The sequence below is a fragment of the Rosa chinensis genome, chromosome 3 (genome assembly GCF_002994745.2).
Source record: "Rosa chinensis cultivar Old Blush chromosome 3, RchiOBHm-V2, whole genome shotgun sequence".
Lineage (NCBI taxonomy): Eukaryota > Viridiplantae > Streptophyta > Magnoliopsida > Rosales > Rosaceae > Rosa > Rosa chinensis.
Genome location: NC_037090.1, coordinates 46,491,944 through 46,507,996, shown reverse-complemented (window position 1 = coordinate 46,507,996; position 16,053 = coordinate 46,491,944). Strand labels below are relative to the sequence as shown.

Genomic DNA, 16,053 nt, shown 5'->3' with positions numbered 1-16,053 from the left:
TATTAGAAATCTATCAAATAAAAAGCTTTTCATCAAATAATCCAACTATAAGTTGAACCCATAGCAGAATATTAACAAATTAGACCTATTAGATCAAAATTGAAAGTACAAGGGGTGTTTTTGATGAAATTAGAAGTCCAGAGACTGAATTGATTTTGGACCTAAACTATAGGGTAGTAACCAGTATTTAGCCCATATGAAGGTAGAAGGTGGACTGGAAAGATGCGAACCAAGCAGGGGAGCTTTTGCTCATTCTAGGGGCCGATTTGATATTTTTCCGGCCATTGGCGTCGCCAGTTCTAGAATCCTGGGATTGAGGGCTTCAATAAATGCTACGGTGGTTGCTAGGATTTGAAGGCTACGATTTTAGGATTTCAGGATTAGGGCTTCGTGCTGATAAACCGAAATTATGAGAGAATTAAGTCGTGCTTTCATTGATAATAGGGGTCTTTTTATATAGAGGATTACAAGACATAGAATTAGAGTTGTACAAGGAAAGATAATTGTACAATTAATCGGATATCTATAAATATCTTTGAGAATATCTCTAACTCAAGTAACCTAGAGTTTGGGCCAGACATATATTTCTGGATTTACTTGAACAAAAACCGAGTTTTCAGAAGAGCGTGTGGATAAATTATTTTTTCTAAGAACCAAAATCTATTCTAGAACCATTCATATTGCAAAACAAACAAAAAACTATGATCTGGATTAAAAGAAAAATCTTTATAATTGTCTTCTTGTTCTGCCCATCTAACAATCATTATCTAGTTCCATCATTGAAAGTATACCAAACATGTGGGTAGCTCCCTCACAAAATTCATCGTAGTTGAATTGATCGAGATAAAAAAAAAAAAACAACAAATTATTGAAGATACAGAACTAACTGTTCGAGGGTGTTTTGATAACCTTAAAGATATGTGCTTAGTTTTTGAAGTATTCAAAAAAGTGAATTGAAGGTTTATTAAGTAGGAGAGATCTAAATATTACATTAGGAGATCCAACTATCAAGCCAACTTTCGAAGAAAAAAAAAATGTATCGAGCCTGGGCCAAGACATGAGTTTGACCCGTTCACATTCCTGCTCAGCAGCCCAAAGATTAAATTAATCAAAGCGCTACTAACCGTTTGCCCATGCTTTGGAATCGTCGATTTTTCCAAAGCTTCTCTTCCTACTCGTCTGGTTGATTGTGCCTGGTTTTTTTATTACGTTACGAGTCTTGTGGGGATTGAAGTTGGCTTCAAAGTTCATCAATGGGTTCTGCTGGTGCTCTGAATATGGCGTCTTCCATTACTGTAATCAGCTCAACTTGTTCGTCAAAATCAAAGCTCAATGACAAATTCACCTGCGGGTTTCATAAATTCAATCCCATCACCAAAATCTGTGCCATATCTCCAAACGGTTCCTTTTCTGCTTCTGCTTCTGCTTCACACGGGGTTAGCCTCTACTTTTCTTTCTGCTCTAATTTTTGGTTGAACAAAATTGTTTCATGAATCGGCAACAAATATCATGGTTGCCTTTTTCTGTTTTATGGGTTGGGAATTAACATTTATATCATGATTTGAAGTGTCTTCAGTACATCCATAATAACTGTGTCATGATTGTAAATATCTTACCAGAGTTTATTTGATGCTGTAGGCTGAGTGCTCAGCTGGAGACGTGCATAAACAAAGAAGTAGTCTTGAATCTTTGTTTTCTTATGATAAGGCTATTCCGGAGGAGATTATTGAGAAGCCCATAGGGATATCTTTGGTGGAAAAATTCATTGGAAACAATCCCCGATGCATAGATTGTGAAGCAAAAGGCGCTGTCCTCTGCACAACTTGCTCTGGTTCAGGCCTGTATGTTGATTCAATATTGGAGAGCCAGGGCATTATTGTCAAAGTCCGCTGCCTAGGTAAATCACTTTTCTTCTCTTAACAGCTTCAGTCTTACAAAGACATTTGCAAGTAAGGAGTACATTCTTGCGGTTCAATATATCATTCATTTCTAGCAACTGTGAGGTAAAAATCTTATAATCGTATGACCCCTAAAAAATACTCACTTCTTTAGTTCAACTTCCTTTCGTACTTTGACTTATAAATGGCATGAATCTGAAATTAGCTCATACAGTCGTGCTCTGAACACTTATTTATACCTTTTCTGAGAGGGATATTCACAAGAACTGCCTACTTTATAAACATATATTTTCTAAAGTGACTATTGCAACACCAGAAAGGAGAGAATAGCTATGTATATGAATAAAATTGTGGAGAAGCAGGGCCATATCCAGGCACGCTCGAAACGAAAGTGGGATGGTGGGGGAATGGCACAATAGTTTCATTGTTTGCTCAAAATCTCTTTCGATTATGCTGCGTTGTCTTTGTCAATTTCAAAATATTAGGCTTTTTCTCTTCTGAGCAAATGCAGTGGAATTTGATAATGGAAGGAATAGTCAACATCTATTCATTTGTTCAAATTACGTATAAAAATGAAATGTTGATTGATTTCTGGCCTGTTTATTTAAGAGGTTCTTATAGAGTGAAAAAGCTAAACAACAAAAGATCTAGAACAGTTAAATGCATTGTTGTAGCAGTAAGTACTGTGGGTTGGAATCCTGTGGTCGTATGATCTATGCTGCATGGATACTTCAGAAACTAGCCGTATGGAGAGGAAATATGTCAAGATATGTATCAATAAAAGGATGATGCCATTTTCATTTGCCGCTGCTATTTCCTTATTGAAAACGCAGTTAGATCTTTGTTTATCAATTTTTTTTCTTTTCAGACCAGACATTACTAATATTCTATAGAATGAATAACCAATAGTAGCTGAAGTTGTTCTCATTTCTTGGTGTTATTGTCTTTCCAACATACTTGAGATCAAAAGCTTGGTCTATAAGATACCCTCATCTAGAGCTTTACTCTTTTAAAAACAGTAGCTGGAATGAATGCTTACTTCTGTTTAAAGACAGTGTTTTGATAGCGAGTAAGTTCACATATACATCAATTCTGAGTTTTAATTAACCAGACGTTTGGTCCGTTTGGAAAATTCACAATTTTAAATGGTGTTCATTCTATTTAATCAATAAAAGCTTTGGATTGGTGATGGTCACTTCAGAAGAAAAGCCGATTGCACTTGATTATCAGCTGTTGGTTTATTTTTATACCTTTGATATATTACTTCAAATGACAATATTGTAATTTGATATATGTAGGTTGTGGGGGAACTGGTAACATTATGTGTTCAGAGTGTGGTGGCCGCGGTCATCGTGGATGACTTTACTGGTTTGCTTATCTTCCTCCTTTTGTTGCATATGCAAGTTACATGTATCATACTCATATATCAGATTATTACTCTTTTTGGTTCCATAGTGGCAATTCTATGAAAAATTTGGATCGAAGTTCCACAGTAATGTATTTCATTCTTTTCCATTTGGCAGTATTTTTATGAAATCTTTGTCTTCATATGCTTTTGACAACTGAGTCTTGTTGATTTTTCCAGTCATATGCTGTGTACTAAACTAGAATAATATTTTTACCTTCTGTAACACGGAGAGGAAAAAAAAACCAGAAATGAAACAGAAAATAAAAGAAAAGGGGGACCGATTGAAATCTACTATGCTGGGCAAAATTTGAACCTGTACAGCTTGCAGTATGCTTTTGACATGTTATGTAGTAATATTGATCTATGAAATGTATGTAATAAAAAGGTACATGGTTCCATGCTCAATAACACCTTATCTATATTGTAATACTCTCCAAAATAAGCCTTTAGAGGCTAGAATGAATTGAAAATGAGTCTTTAGTCTCTACTGCTACTGGAGTGAGTAGGGAAAAGCCGATTATCGTTAAGCTTGAAATCTCCGAAGCTCTTCAATGCGAACAGGAATTGTTGAGTCAAATCGCGTGCTATTAGGGTTCTCTGCATAAGCTACATAGTAAGACAAAACACATGCTTGTGGCCATGCCATAGCAATCCTGCACTGAATCACACACATCAAAGCGTTAAAAGACATGTTTTGGGCATGCAAGATAGTTCTTATGTTTCCATTTTCAAATTACAGCTGAACTGAGTTCCTTACCATGAAATAGCCAATCAAGAATGCATATAAGGAGACTTCAGTAACATAACTCTTATGAATTGCAAGAGTCCAAGTTCCACTGACTAGGCTACATATTGCACCTCCGACCACCCCAGAAAGAAAACAGAACGATGTAGTGAGATCTAAGTCGATTATTTCTTTTAGTTCTATATTCCTGAACATCTCCCATGTATCAGCTGATGCCTGCACAAATCCCTTGTTATAGACTCCAACATGCACAAAACCCCAGCGATTCCCATACATTACCAGAGTTGAAGCCAGTCCTGAGTAGCAGTTGGCACATGAAAATAGAAACTCGTCTGTATCCCCTGCAACCGATTTCATGCCTCTGGCTGAGCCCCGAATAACCCCGAGAACTGGAACCAAGATGGAGCCAATGCAGATACTCCCCATTGAGTGCTTAAGTGTGCTGTAGAAAGCCTCACTTGTGTAAACATCTTCTCCGCATGCAAAGTGCATGTACTTGATGCGTGAAATTGTGACTTGCAGCAGGTTCTTGATGAGATGCATAGTCCATGCCATGCTTAGCAAGATAACCGAGATAAACAGGACACTAAAGCTGCTTCTTATGGCAGTGGCTCCTCCGATGCCAGATACCAAGAAAGAGAGGTAGAGGATACAGGTAAAAATTGATAGAATGAGTAATGTTGTGATTTTGGGAGGAGGGACAGCTGTAGAAACAGATAATATCCTGATGGCAAATTCGATACGGGGACTGACCCAGCAGGCATACAGCGATTGAATGAACGCACAGATGATTGCAACCCCACCTGCAGCCAAACCCCCAGCAGAACTTATAGATATGAGTAGTACACCAACTGCACAGGTTAGCAAGGGGCTGAGCCAAAAGGCAGTTTTAATGGCTTTCGAAGGGCTTAACCTGGTGACCCATTGCCATATTAAAGCGAAAATTGCAGAGCAGAGTGTTGAAGTGAGCAGTGGAGCATAGAACTTTAGTGGGTGGAAATGGTGCTTGTGATTGGTCGAAATGAGACCGTAAACTGTCAGAAAGATTATCAAGAAGGCGATCAAGACTAGGTGCAAGAAGAAAATAAATGTGAAGAGCCTCATGACAAATTCCCCCCGTCGTACTTGGATATTGAATGGAGCTATGAGGTTCTTGTGTCTGCAAACAGTTAAACTGGATTCATATTAGTTAGCAAGAGACTCAACTGGTTCTGCAAAAAATGCGTTGTTTCTTCTAATTTTGAAAGGTTCCCACAAGAAAGAGAAGAAGAAATGGTTGACAGAGACGAAAGAGAGAGAGAACCTTGATGCGGTTCGTGGCCTACTTCTTCTTGAACTTGTTTGAGGATGTTCTCTGTAGTTGCCATCAATCGTCTTAAAATAAGTCTCTGCGGATTTCTTCTCACGCCACTTTCTTTGCTTCCAAGATTTAACAAAATCTGATGGAAATTTGAAATACCCATATGTTTTATCCACTTGGACTTAATAAAAACCTGTTCCAGTCTTTTTAAATTGTTGAATGAACTGACCGAGTCTTACAGAATTGCCTCGTTCCTCACGTACTCTAATGGGGGCATGATGCTCTTCATAGAGATGGACGAAAAGTCAGCCATGGTGATGTGCACACTTAGTTGGGTTGGCTGGTGACCTACGCCAGTTTTTATTCGGTGACACCCTCGTCAAGCAGTTGGGCTTTCTCCCGGACAATGGATTGGGCTTTCTGTTACTCTTATAAACGACACAAAAATGAAAGGTTTGTTTTTTTTTGGTCTGAAGAAAGGTTTGTTAATATGTCCAAAAGCTAGTAGATTCCTTCTACACTGCAAATCCTGACAATTGTTCTAGATCTGAACCCAAATTTGCAGCAAGACAGTGCAGGTTAGATTAGCCATAAAATAATTACATTTCTAGTTACTTGAGAAAAATAATGATCAAGTTCAAATTCACCTTAATCTTGAGGAGAGACCAAATAGAACTTTAAGGGCATGTTTGTTACGTGGGATTGAATGAGATTAGACATCCTTATCTAATATTAGACAAGTTATCCCATGTTTGGTATAAGTAAAGACTACTAAATGAGACTATGCAGTCACCAAAACAATCCCAAGTTCCCAACACCTTCTAACATAGCGTTACCAAAAATCAACATACTATAGAAGCGGGTCTTATACAACGTTGAAATCTCATACTCAGTCGTTCTTTGCTTTAATCTCATCATTCTCTCTCAGTTGCTTCTTTTGCTTTGATGAAGGACTGTTCTTCTTCATGTCCAATTTCTCTCTCTCTCTCTCTCTCTCTCTCTCTCTCTCTCTCTCTCTCTCTCTCTCTCTCTCTCTCTCTCTCTCTCTCTCTCTCTCTCTCTCGCATTGATTTTTGTTCACTCTCCAATTCAATTTCATGACTCGCCGACTTTGGTCCAATCATTTGAGTCCAGTCCTTCAGTCAGGCTTTGAATCTTGGAATCAGGGATCTCGGAATTAGGGTTTTGATAATGAAGAGTCCTCTTTGAATAATTCTTTCGTTGTATTGTTGCTTAGAAAGTCTGTTGGGTGTTGCCAATTTCTTATAGATAGAGGATTCTTGTAATTGAGGCATTTAACCATTTGTTTCTTGCAATTGAGGATTCCATTTGATGGTTAATGATAGAATTTCATGGGTTGAGATGCTATTGCCAGTATACCATCAAGCATGGGATATCATTATTGTGATTATTCTGCTTTTTAGTCCTACGCAATACCAAACAATGTTAAGGTATTATTATAGCATAAGCTAGGTTATAAGAGTCTTGGACTGTTATAGAAATTAAGGTGAGGCATAATACTCTTGTGAAACAAATATGCCCCAAGAACGCTCATACTCTCCAATTTGCCTTAGCAAGCATGGCCCTGTTCATGTCAACTGACTTTTTGATCCCTAGACCACCATTACACTTAGGTCTGCACACTAAATCCCAGTTAGTGAGATGAATTTTCCTTTTCTGCTCAGTTTCTCCCCATAAAAAGTCTTTATTAAGCTTATCTAATTTGTCACAAATTTGAACAAAAAGCTTAGCAGTTTGCATTGCAAAAATGGGTATTGAAGAGTTAACAGATTGACTAAGAGTCAAGCGACCAACCATATTCAAAGTCTTACCTTTCCAACTTGCCAATCTGGTTTAAACTTTATCGACAATGTGGCGACCCGGAGACCGGATTACCACAGCGCCGCCTCCCCAAGGAACCCTACGCCCGCGACACTTAGAGAGCAAGTGTTTTGGGCCTAGAATTCCTCAAAGAGACAAGGCCTTTGGGTTGGAGAACAAGAAATCTATAAGCCCGAAATTCTTAGGCTTGTATAGTGGGCTTGGCTCGTAATCACGAGATTACGAACTAGGCGAATAAGATGAAAGGAAGGTGGTGTTGAGTTGAGTTTTAGAACCTATGTCAATTTTTAGTTCTTAGCCCAAGTTTGCATTAAGTTCATTAAATGGTAATTTATGTGAGTCTTCTAGGTCTAGCCCACTAGGACCTAAACTCAAATGGAGGTTCTAACCCTAGGGTTCCACTTTAGTGGTAAGCAATCACACACATCATCAACCATACATAACGTTACAAAAATTTAGTGAAATCAAGCAAGCCAAAAAGAAATAAACTTTAAATAGAATAAAACAAATTGTGTCCTCCAAGGATTATCCTCCGTACCCAAGCTTCGACAACAACAGCCTGCAAAACAAACTAAAGTAGGGATTAGGCTCCTACATCCAGTCATTGCCCATGCCCGCCCCCATATCTAAGTTTAAAAACATGAGTTATCGTTTTGAATAAAAGAAGTAGATAAAAACCGGTTTGCGCTTCCACGTGATCGTCACCACGTAACTACAATCCCACGGCAATTGATCATCTTTCACACTTCCATCACAACCGTCCATCTAGCCAATCACTTTCCGGAATTCATTAATCACAAGGCTAGAGACAAAGGGGAGATAACAATAATCAAGGGCGTGGTGCACACTGCCCACCACCGGTGGCTCAAGGAGGAACTGACCTCTCCTTACATCCCCATCAATTGCCAACACAACAATCCAATCCACGCAAACCATTTCAAGTTGTAAAAACAAATAATTTCCAAAACATGCAAGTGGCCTCATATAAATCATAGTTTATGCAAGAAAAGCATAGATAGAGTTAAAGGCATCCCCTACCTGGAACTCGAGCTTTCTCTTGCAGCACTTGGCCTCAATACAACCTTGTAGCAACCACCACTTCACAAGATCCTACCAAGATATCAAGCCTAGACTAAATAAGTGACATTAATCACGATAAACTAGGCTAGCTATTCACTCACATAACTCTCCGAAGAAAACATTTCCTTTAACCTAATTACTAACTAATAACCAGACCCTTTGGGTTCCAATAAGGGGTTTGTTGTTAGGAAGAGGGGGTAAGAACACTTTTTAAAAGACAAGTTCACTACTAGAAATCTGTTCATAGACATCGCAGGTTTTAAATAGGTCATACTTGCACACGATGTAAAAAAGTAATCTGACATCGTTTTACGAAAATACCGATTTAAATGTATGTCATTAACATCAGTGCTTAAAATGACCGGTGTTAAAAGTTTTGTTTGAAAATTTGCGGGAACCTATTTTTGCAAAAAGCGCTAAGTCTTTTAAGTGAAATGAAGAAGCGGGTACTAAAACTCAAAACTTTCACACTTAGAAAAAAATTGCGCCCGACCTAAAACTAAAACAGAAAACCCTAGCGAGACTCCTTCATTCTGAACTCACCCCAAACTGGAGCTCCTCCCAAACTCGACCTCCATTCTGGACCCTAAGCTCACTCGAACTCGCTGCCATTATTACCCTCATTGCTTCCTTCATCTACGTCCTCGGCTTCTTTAGCATCGATTTCGTCCAGTCCGTCATCTTACGCGCGCGCCTCCCACTACGACGGTGATGACGTCCTCATCAACTCCCGCTCCTTCTCTCATTCTTCTTCCCTTCTCTCTCTCTCTCTACGCTCCGTACCCACCAGAAGCGTAGCTTTACTTTTCTAGGGCGAGAGAGACACACCACACCCATCATCGGCACCCAATCAGATCTATCACCAGCACCCAATCAGATCTATCATCAGCGTTTCAACTTCCGTTTACCTCCAAAACGACGCCGTCAGGTTCGATTTCCTGTCTCCGTGCTCTCCTAGATCTCCCAGATCTGAATGTGTTGCTTTCCATTTTGATTGAGTCGATTTTAAGGTTTATGCGTCTCCGATTATGCTTCTTTAGCTAGTAAAGCTGAGATTTGGTATCTAATTGCATGCTTGGTTATGTGTTATTGGGGTTTGCTATAGGCGAAAGTAACTTGCTTTATGGTTTATAGGGTTTGCTGCTTTTTTTAATTTTGTGAGGTTCACATTGAGCTTGGTAGCTTGGAAATATTGAAGGATGTTTCAATTGTTTAGAGTTATGGGGTTGCTCATTACTTTGGGCTTGTGATGAAATGAACTTTTTCTGAACGGACAAAAATTTGGGAGCCTCTGTGTGCATAATGTGTCCCATTGTTTGGTGTAGTGCTTTATCAGCTGTAATCTGTTTCCTCGATATTATTTGTTGGTGCTTATGTGAGTTGTTCGTTCCTCAGTTTGTTCTAGAGGACCCAACCATCCTGAAACCATGGAGAGGATGGGTTTATTCTATTTTTCTGGTTGCTTTAAGTGAAAGTAGCTTGATTTGTGGTTTGTGTTTTTGGCTCTATGGTATTTTTTTTTTCCTTTGGACACTGGTGGGTGTGAACCTACTGATGTAATTTGGGTTTAGGTTTCCAGTTAGCAGATATTATCAGCTGTTTGTAGTCATGAAGTTGCTGATAACTCTGGGGTTTTGATGATAGGAACTTCTTTAAAAAGAACTCTAGGTATAGTTTTTTGTGCTCTTGCATTTGCATATTCTCAAAAGCTCTCTTTGCATGATGTTTCCCATATTGGTTGATTGGTGGAGACAGTACTATTTTTCATAGTTTGATTCTTTGGTATTCGTAGTTGATGCTTACGTGAAAATTCCCCTTACATGTTGTAGGATAGCATTTTAATTGCCATGGCTACCACTGCAACTGCCTCTGCTGGTCCTCGATATGCTCCAGAAGAACCATGGAAGGGATTGGTTGATTGTAAAACTGGGTATCTTTACTTTTGGAACCCTGAGACCAATGTGACTCAATATGATAGGCCTACAAGCTTAGCTCCTCCATCAAAGGGTTCTTCTGCACAGTATTTAAGTTCTTCAGTTCAAGTTCAATAATCTTCTCAAGGACAACGTCGTGATGAGGGAGATGATAGGTATGGGAGGGGCAGCAATGGTGGAACAAAATTTGAGGCAGGACTGAAGAATGTGCAGGTAATTGCTGTCACTTGATATAGTTTCAAATGTATATGACTTCTCATACAGTTGCATTTTAATATGAGAACTAATATGTTTTTCTTATTTATGCATTAGAGTTCAAGACGTGCACCAGTTTCTTCTAACAATGGTCCAAGTGGGTCAGTTAGTGCACATGGAGTATCTGTTATTAGAGGAAATGGACCATCAAACACTGGAAGTGGTTTGTCTGCTGAGGCTTATTGTCGCCAGTATGAAATAACTGTTATTTTGAGTATTGAGAGCTTTTTTCTATAGGTGTGCTATCAAGTTTCTGGGGTATATATTGATGCATTATCTTTTGCTCTGAAATTTGAACTGTCGTTGTCCTTTTATAAAAGATGGTGCAAATAGAGTTATCATGCATACGTTTCACTATGACATTTTCCCTCATATCTGAAATTGAGGTGATGGTATTAATAGTCTTCAAAATGAAGCTCTATGAACCCTCTTTTAATATCTTCTTTATAGAATGGCCATTTTTTTTTAATTAGATTTATTGTCACTGGAGTCTATAGAAATTGACATGCGCAAGCATATCAAGATTTGTTGTTTTTTATAGAGAGCTGCTGTTTTATTCAATATTCTCTAGTTTTTAATGTTCACTTTTTTCCTTGTTACCTGCCAGTTATATGGTTTAAAGTGTTTCTTTCAAGTAACTGACAAAAGTCTTTTTTCTTTGTCTTAGGGTGATAATGTGCCCCCACCGTTTACTTCTTTTGAAGCTACGAGCTTCCCGTCTGAAATTCTTAGAGAGGTATTGACATTTGCTTTAATTATGAAGAACATTTCCAACCAAGATATATATGCATTATATTATGAAGAACATTTTGGAATCAAGGATGAAAGTTCTAGCTTTGTTGAATTTTTGAAATGCTAAATTGCTCCCATGTTAGCAGAAGTGGTTTGGTTTCTACTTTGTTATTAAGGGTACCAGAAAACTAGTTTTACTTGATGGTGTACTTTGGTATGGTACTGTTGGTTGGTAGTCTCTTCTCCTTGGACTAAGTGACCCGAAAAGGTGGTTCAACTTTTTGGTGAGCGCTTATTACAATTATTACAATCTTTTAGTCACTATTATGTTTTTGGAACTGCGTATTTAGTTTCTCAATTTGATTTACTGAATTAGTAGACTAATTTGTATCCTATTATGGAATCTGTCTGCAGGAGCATCATGTACAAACTTGTCATGGTTACGTGTCCGTTGCCGTGTTGGGAGATCAGGACAAACCAACTCTTATCACTTATCCTGATTTAGCTTTAAATCGTAAGTAAAACAATATTTAGCCATTGATAAATTATTTCTAGCTTGGTTGCATTTCTGGTATGAATTTCTTGCTTTTCAAACTTACGAAATTAAAATTAGACCATTAGTTTTTCTGGAAAAAAATCTTGACAGGTAATTTAGTTGATTAATAAAGACATCAACAAGGTACATTCCAGTATGTTCCAACAGAGATGCTGTGAGTTGTTCGTTCCTCAGTTTGCTCTACAGAGATGTCTTGTCAGCATGTGGAGGTGAAGCTTATATATATATATATATATATATATATATATATATATATATATATATATATAACACAGTTCACTTCTTAATGGCATGGCATTATGTTTATGTCCTTGGGTGCTTTGGCATATATCATACAGCATCATCATCTATAATTATTTCCTGGGCTAACCTATAGTCATTGCTTGAGAGAGTGTTGCATTAGATTCTCTGTTTTCTTCTGGATAATACTCATGCATTAAGATCGGGAGAGTACTGTGTGAAACAAACAAGAAGAAAAGGAAAAGAATAATGAAGATCTTAGGGTACGTTGGAATAATACTATAATAGCATAAACATTTATTATATGGTGTTTGTTTTGTCATTGTCTCATCTCATTTAGGAAGATACGTGTGTTCAGATGTAATCTGAGACGGTGAGACTCTGTTAAATTTGCTGCGTTGTTAGCAGCTGTTGGAAGAGTAATTGGTTCACACAAGAGATGAGCTATATGATACTTGCTTTAATAGTGAGGTATTTCAAACATGATACTTTATAAAGTGCAATTCATATATACTTTTATAAGTTTCTTCTATGATCTCCTATTTAAACTTGTCTTGATGGTTCTATATTGATATAGTACCAGGCCAAAACTCGAAGGAAGTGTTGCAGATGGAGAAGCAGCTATTTTGAAGAAGGCCTCGAGAGTTTTCTGGGAAAGAAAATGGGATTGGGCGGGAGTTTTCAGGAAGATTTTGGATATCTCTGGGAGGTGGGCTTGGGTTTGTTTTGGAAGAGGTGTGTGCCGAGATTGTGATCGAGTTTAGGAGACAGGCTTTGGGAGCAAAAGAGGTATGTGTTTTGTTGGTTATTGCAGTTTTGTTAAGTCAAGATTGGATTCTTTTTTTGGTTTTTTTCCTTTTGTATGGATTGACTGCTGCTGTCGGTGCATTTGAATTAGATGTATCAGCAATAGTTGGTGGGCTACTCTTAGGAACTTCCTATAGACCAACAATGAGTTTTGAATTTTTATTACATCTATGTTGTAGCTTAATGCTGGTTTAATCCTCAATGGCTCGTATATTTACCTACCATTAATATGTTGCAGGTTATTTCCTGGAGGCCTACCGCCTAGTGAGGAAGGGTGATCTCTTCATTGTGAGAGTTGGAATGAGGAGTGTCGAGTTCAAGGTTATTGAGACTGATCATTCTCAGTACTGTGTTGTAGCTCCAGACATTGAAATATTTCCAATAGGGTTTACTAAAGTGGCTACAGATAAGAATTCTAAAGCTGGATCAAATGTCTAGGCTAGCCTTTGTCGGTTTTGGGGTTTTCTTTTGTGAATTATGTTGAATCATGAACTTGAAAAGAAAATGAATGGAAAGCCTCGATTTTTGGATGATGGGAAATGCATTTCTTTTTCATTGGCACATTATGCTTGTCAGTATGAAGTGAATTATATAAAAGCATAACAAAACAGTAATGCCAAGAAAAATGATGTCAGTTGAGAGATTAGAAACCAGTATCAAAATGAAAATCGATGTCTTATGATTATCAATATATCGAATTGTGTCCACAGAACCGATGTAGCCAAAACTAGTGCACATCGATTTCTAAACACCAAACGTAATCTATTGCCAACACACAAATCACCTACCATAAAGTAAACTGATGTATCATTAAACAGAGAACATCGGTTTTATAAAACAAAAGCGATGTCTACAATGAAACAACACGTCGGTTTTAGAAACAACAAGCGATGTCTAGAAGGGTTCGAGACATCACTTCTGAAATAGAATTCGATGCAAATGTTCACATAGGTATTGTTCGACATATACTTTATTAAGCATGAAATGCGAAAATATAAAGATTTAAATATAGTTAACAGACAAAATTATGATGATTATAATGATTATACATTGATTTGTTTTTTATAATCGATGTTGGTTGTTGTCTGGGACATCGGTTAAAAACGCGCTTATACTGATGTCTATATCTTTCTCTACACCCACTAAGACATCGGTCGAAAATTAGTTTAACATCGGTTCTGGGCCGATGTCTATGAACAAAATTCTAGTAGTGGTTGCTGAAAACCGAAAACAGAGTTTTAAAGGAGCTGTTAAGGGTCACTGAATTGTTCAAAATACTTGAGGTAAATTCTTGAGAAATTTTGAAAGAAGGATGGCTTGACAACCAACTCAGTAAGATTGAAATGGTTATTGAATTTCAAGTGAAACCAAACAAAGAGTAAAGGTTTTAAAGGCTGAAGTAAAACAATGTGCAGATTCTTTCCAGAAATACAAGCTTCTGTCCCCCTATTTCAAAATTGCATAACTAATTATAGAAAAATTCTTTTGGGGTGATTCAAATTCTGGAATGTTCATATATATGTCTAATATATTTCTCTAGAAGAAACTAACCCAAAATTCTCAACGGTTTAGCTCCAGTTTTGAAATGAATTCAACTGGGTCAGATTTTACTGAAAACTGAAAATCTGCAGAAACTGGTTCTTTTGTGTAAAGCTCTTTTGGTACCCAAAATGGCTGGTTAAGTAGACTCTAAGACACCTATAGAAAGTATCTAAAGCTTCTAAAAGCTTAAAGTCTCAGTCACCCTTCAATACTATAAGGGGAAGGTCTTGTAGCTCACTAACATGATGTTTTGAAGATATGGTGTTTGGACAACAATAACACAAATAAACTCTATGATCAAGCATGATTTCAATGTTCTAAATAACCATGTTCTAGCACAAATCCAACACACTTAAGAGGCATGTCTAATGCTCCTAATGATCTATAGCTCATGTTACTTTCTAATAGTATATGGGCAGGTGCTGTAGCTCGACGACATAATGCATTGAAACATGATATTTGGACAGCTACAAACAACAAATAACCTTTGAACCAAATATGATTCTAATACTCAAGGTGTAGCCATGACCTAGCAGAATCCCTAGACATTAGAATGGATGACAAATAAAAATTAAGGCAGCAAGATACCAACAACAGCATGTTAGAACTGTACATGAAAGTAAATACAAATCTATATCCAAAATGAATACACGTAGATAGACATTTCTGTGCAAATAGAGCAAGGATACATACAGCATTATCAATCCCAGAATTCCAGTAAATATTAAAACTAGAAGAACTGCATACTTACTTGAAGAACTTGATTCGTTCATTTTGATCTTCTCCTGATTACACCTTTATGATTCTCTACAAGTAGATGAGACTATTTTATGAATGAGAAAAGGGACATGTATCAGCAGGGACCAAAACCTGATTATATAGAGTTTAACCATGCATGGCAGTTTCTTCCATCAAGAAACTGTCATGCCATTTCAACTGCAATTTCAAACTTGTCCTAATCAGATTTATCCTAATAACTGTACTCATTTCAATTTGAAATCAAAACAGATTAATGAGGTGGACTAACATGATTTAATTAAGTCTGCAACCTCAATTTGATAATTGAATTCCATACCAGTAACATATATATGTCTATGTCCAGCTTAATACAATGTCTTGTTCTTAAGACATCTAACAATCTCCCACTGAACTAGACATTGTTTAAGACTTAGATATACATATATGACATAGCATTCTAGAGTGTGCACTTGAATCCAATTCACATCACAAATCTGTTCTCAAAATTCTGTCAGTTACACTTAAACTGTAATGAACCAAAGAATGTCTTGGTGAATTAGTAAATCACCAGCTTTCCAAAGCCACAATGCAGCAAGTAAAACAACATGAATTACCTCAAAATACAATAGTGAATATATGCTTAAACTTGAGCAATCATCTGCAGTTAAGCATATATATATATATAGTCCTACCAAAATTTCAATATACATTGAAGACTGAATTAACTTCATACTAAAACATTTGTCTGCAAATATGCCATTACATTCACAGCATCTATAATTGTACAACTTTATTTTGCAGCAAATAATACATTAAATACATTAATGTAAATGAACTACAATGTTTTACTCACTCTCAATGAATAAAACCAGAACACATGGTATCAAGTACAATGTGATCAGTTCACATCAGCATCCAAACTTCCCAAAACTCCCATAGTTTTGATGTGCTCAATGAAAACAGACACAGGTAATGC

General features: G+C 37.3%; 2 protein-coding genes and 1 long non-coding RNA gene across 3 annotated transcripts; 2 read left to right on the top strand and 1 right to left on the bottom strand.

Annotated features, from left to right (window-relative positions):
* The first annotated feature begins 984 nt into the window (after positions 1 to 984).
* LOC112193143 lies at positions 985 to 3,460 on the top strand. The gene is made up of 3 exons (XM_024333190.2): positions 985 to 1,436; positions 1,639 to 1,897; positions 3,197 to 3,460. Exons 1-3 carry the CDS (start codon positions 1,254 to 1,256, stop codon positions 3,256 to 3,258), a joined length of 504 nt encoding a protein of 167 aa, XP_024188958.1. The 5' UTR covers positions 985 to 1,253; the 3' UTR covers positions 3,259 to 3,460.
* A 120-nt stretch (positions 3,461 to 3,580) lies between these two features.
* LOC112193142 (protein PNS1) lies at positions 3,581 to 5,655 on the bottom strand. The gene is made up of 4 exons (XM_040517263.1): positions 5,581 to 5,655; positions 5,355 to 5,490; positions 4,064 to 5,225; positions 3,581 to 3,964 (listed from the first exon to the last, which is right to left on the bottom strand). The coding sequence occupies exons 3-4, from the start codon at positions 5,153 to 5,155 to the stop codon at positions 3,830 to 3,832; spliced, it is 1,227 nt and encodes a 408-aa protein (XP_040373197.1). The 5' UTR covers positions 5,156 to 5,225; positions 5,355 to 5,490; positions 5,581 to 5,655; the 3' UTR covers positions 3,581 to 3,829.
* A 5,978-nt stretch (positions 5,656 to 11,633) lies between these two features.
* LOC121052141 lies at positions 11,634 to 13,252 on the top strand. Its single transcript, XR_005808167.1, has 3 exons — positions 11,634 to 11,708; positions 12,568 to 12,779; positions 13,036 to 13,252. It is a non-coding gene; the product is annotated as an uncharacterized LOC121052141 (long non-coding RNA).
* Positions 13,253 to 16,053: the final 2,801 nt, after the last annotated feature.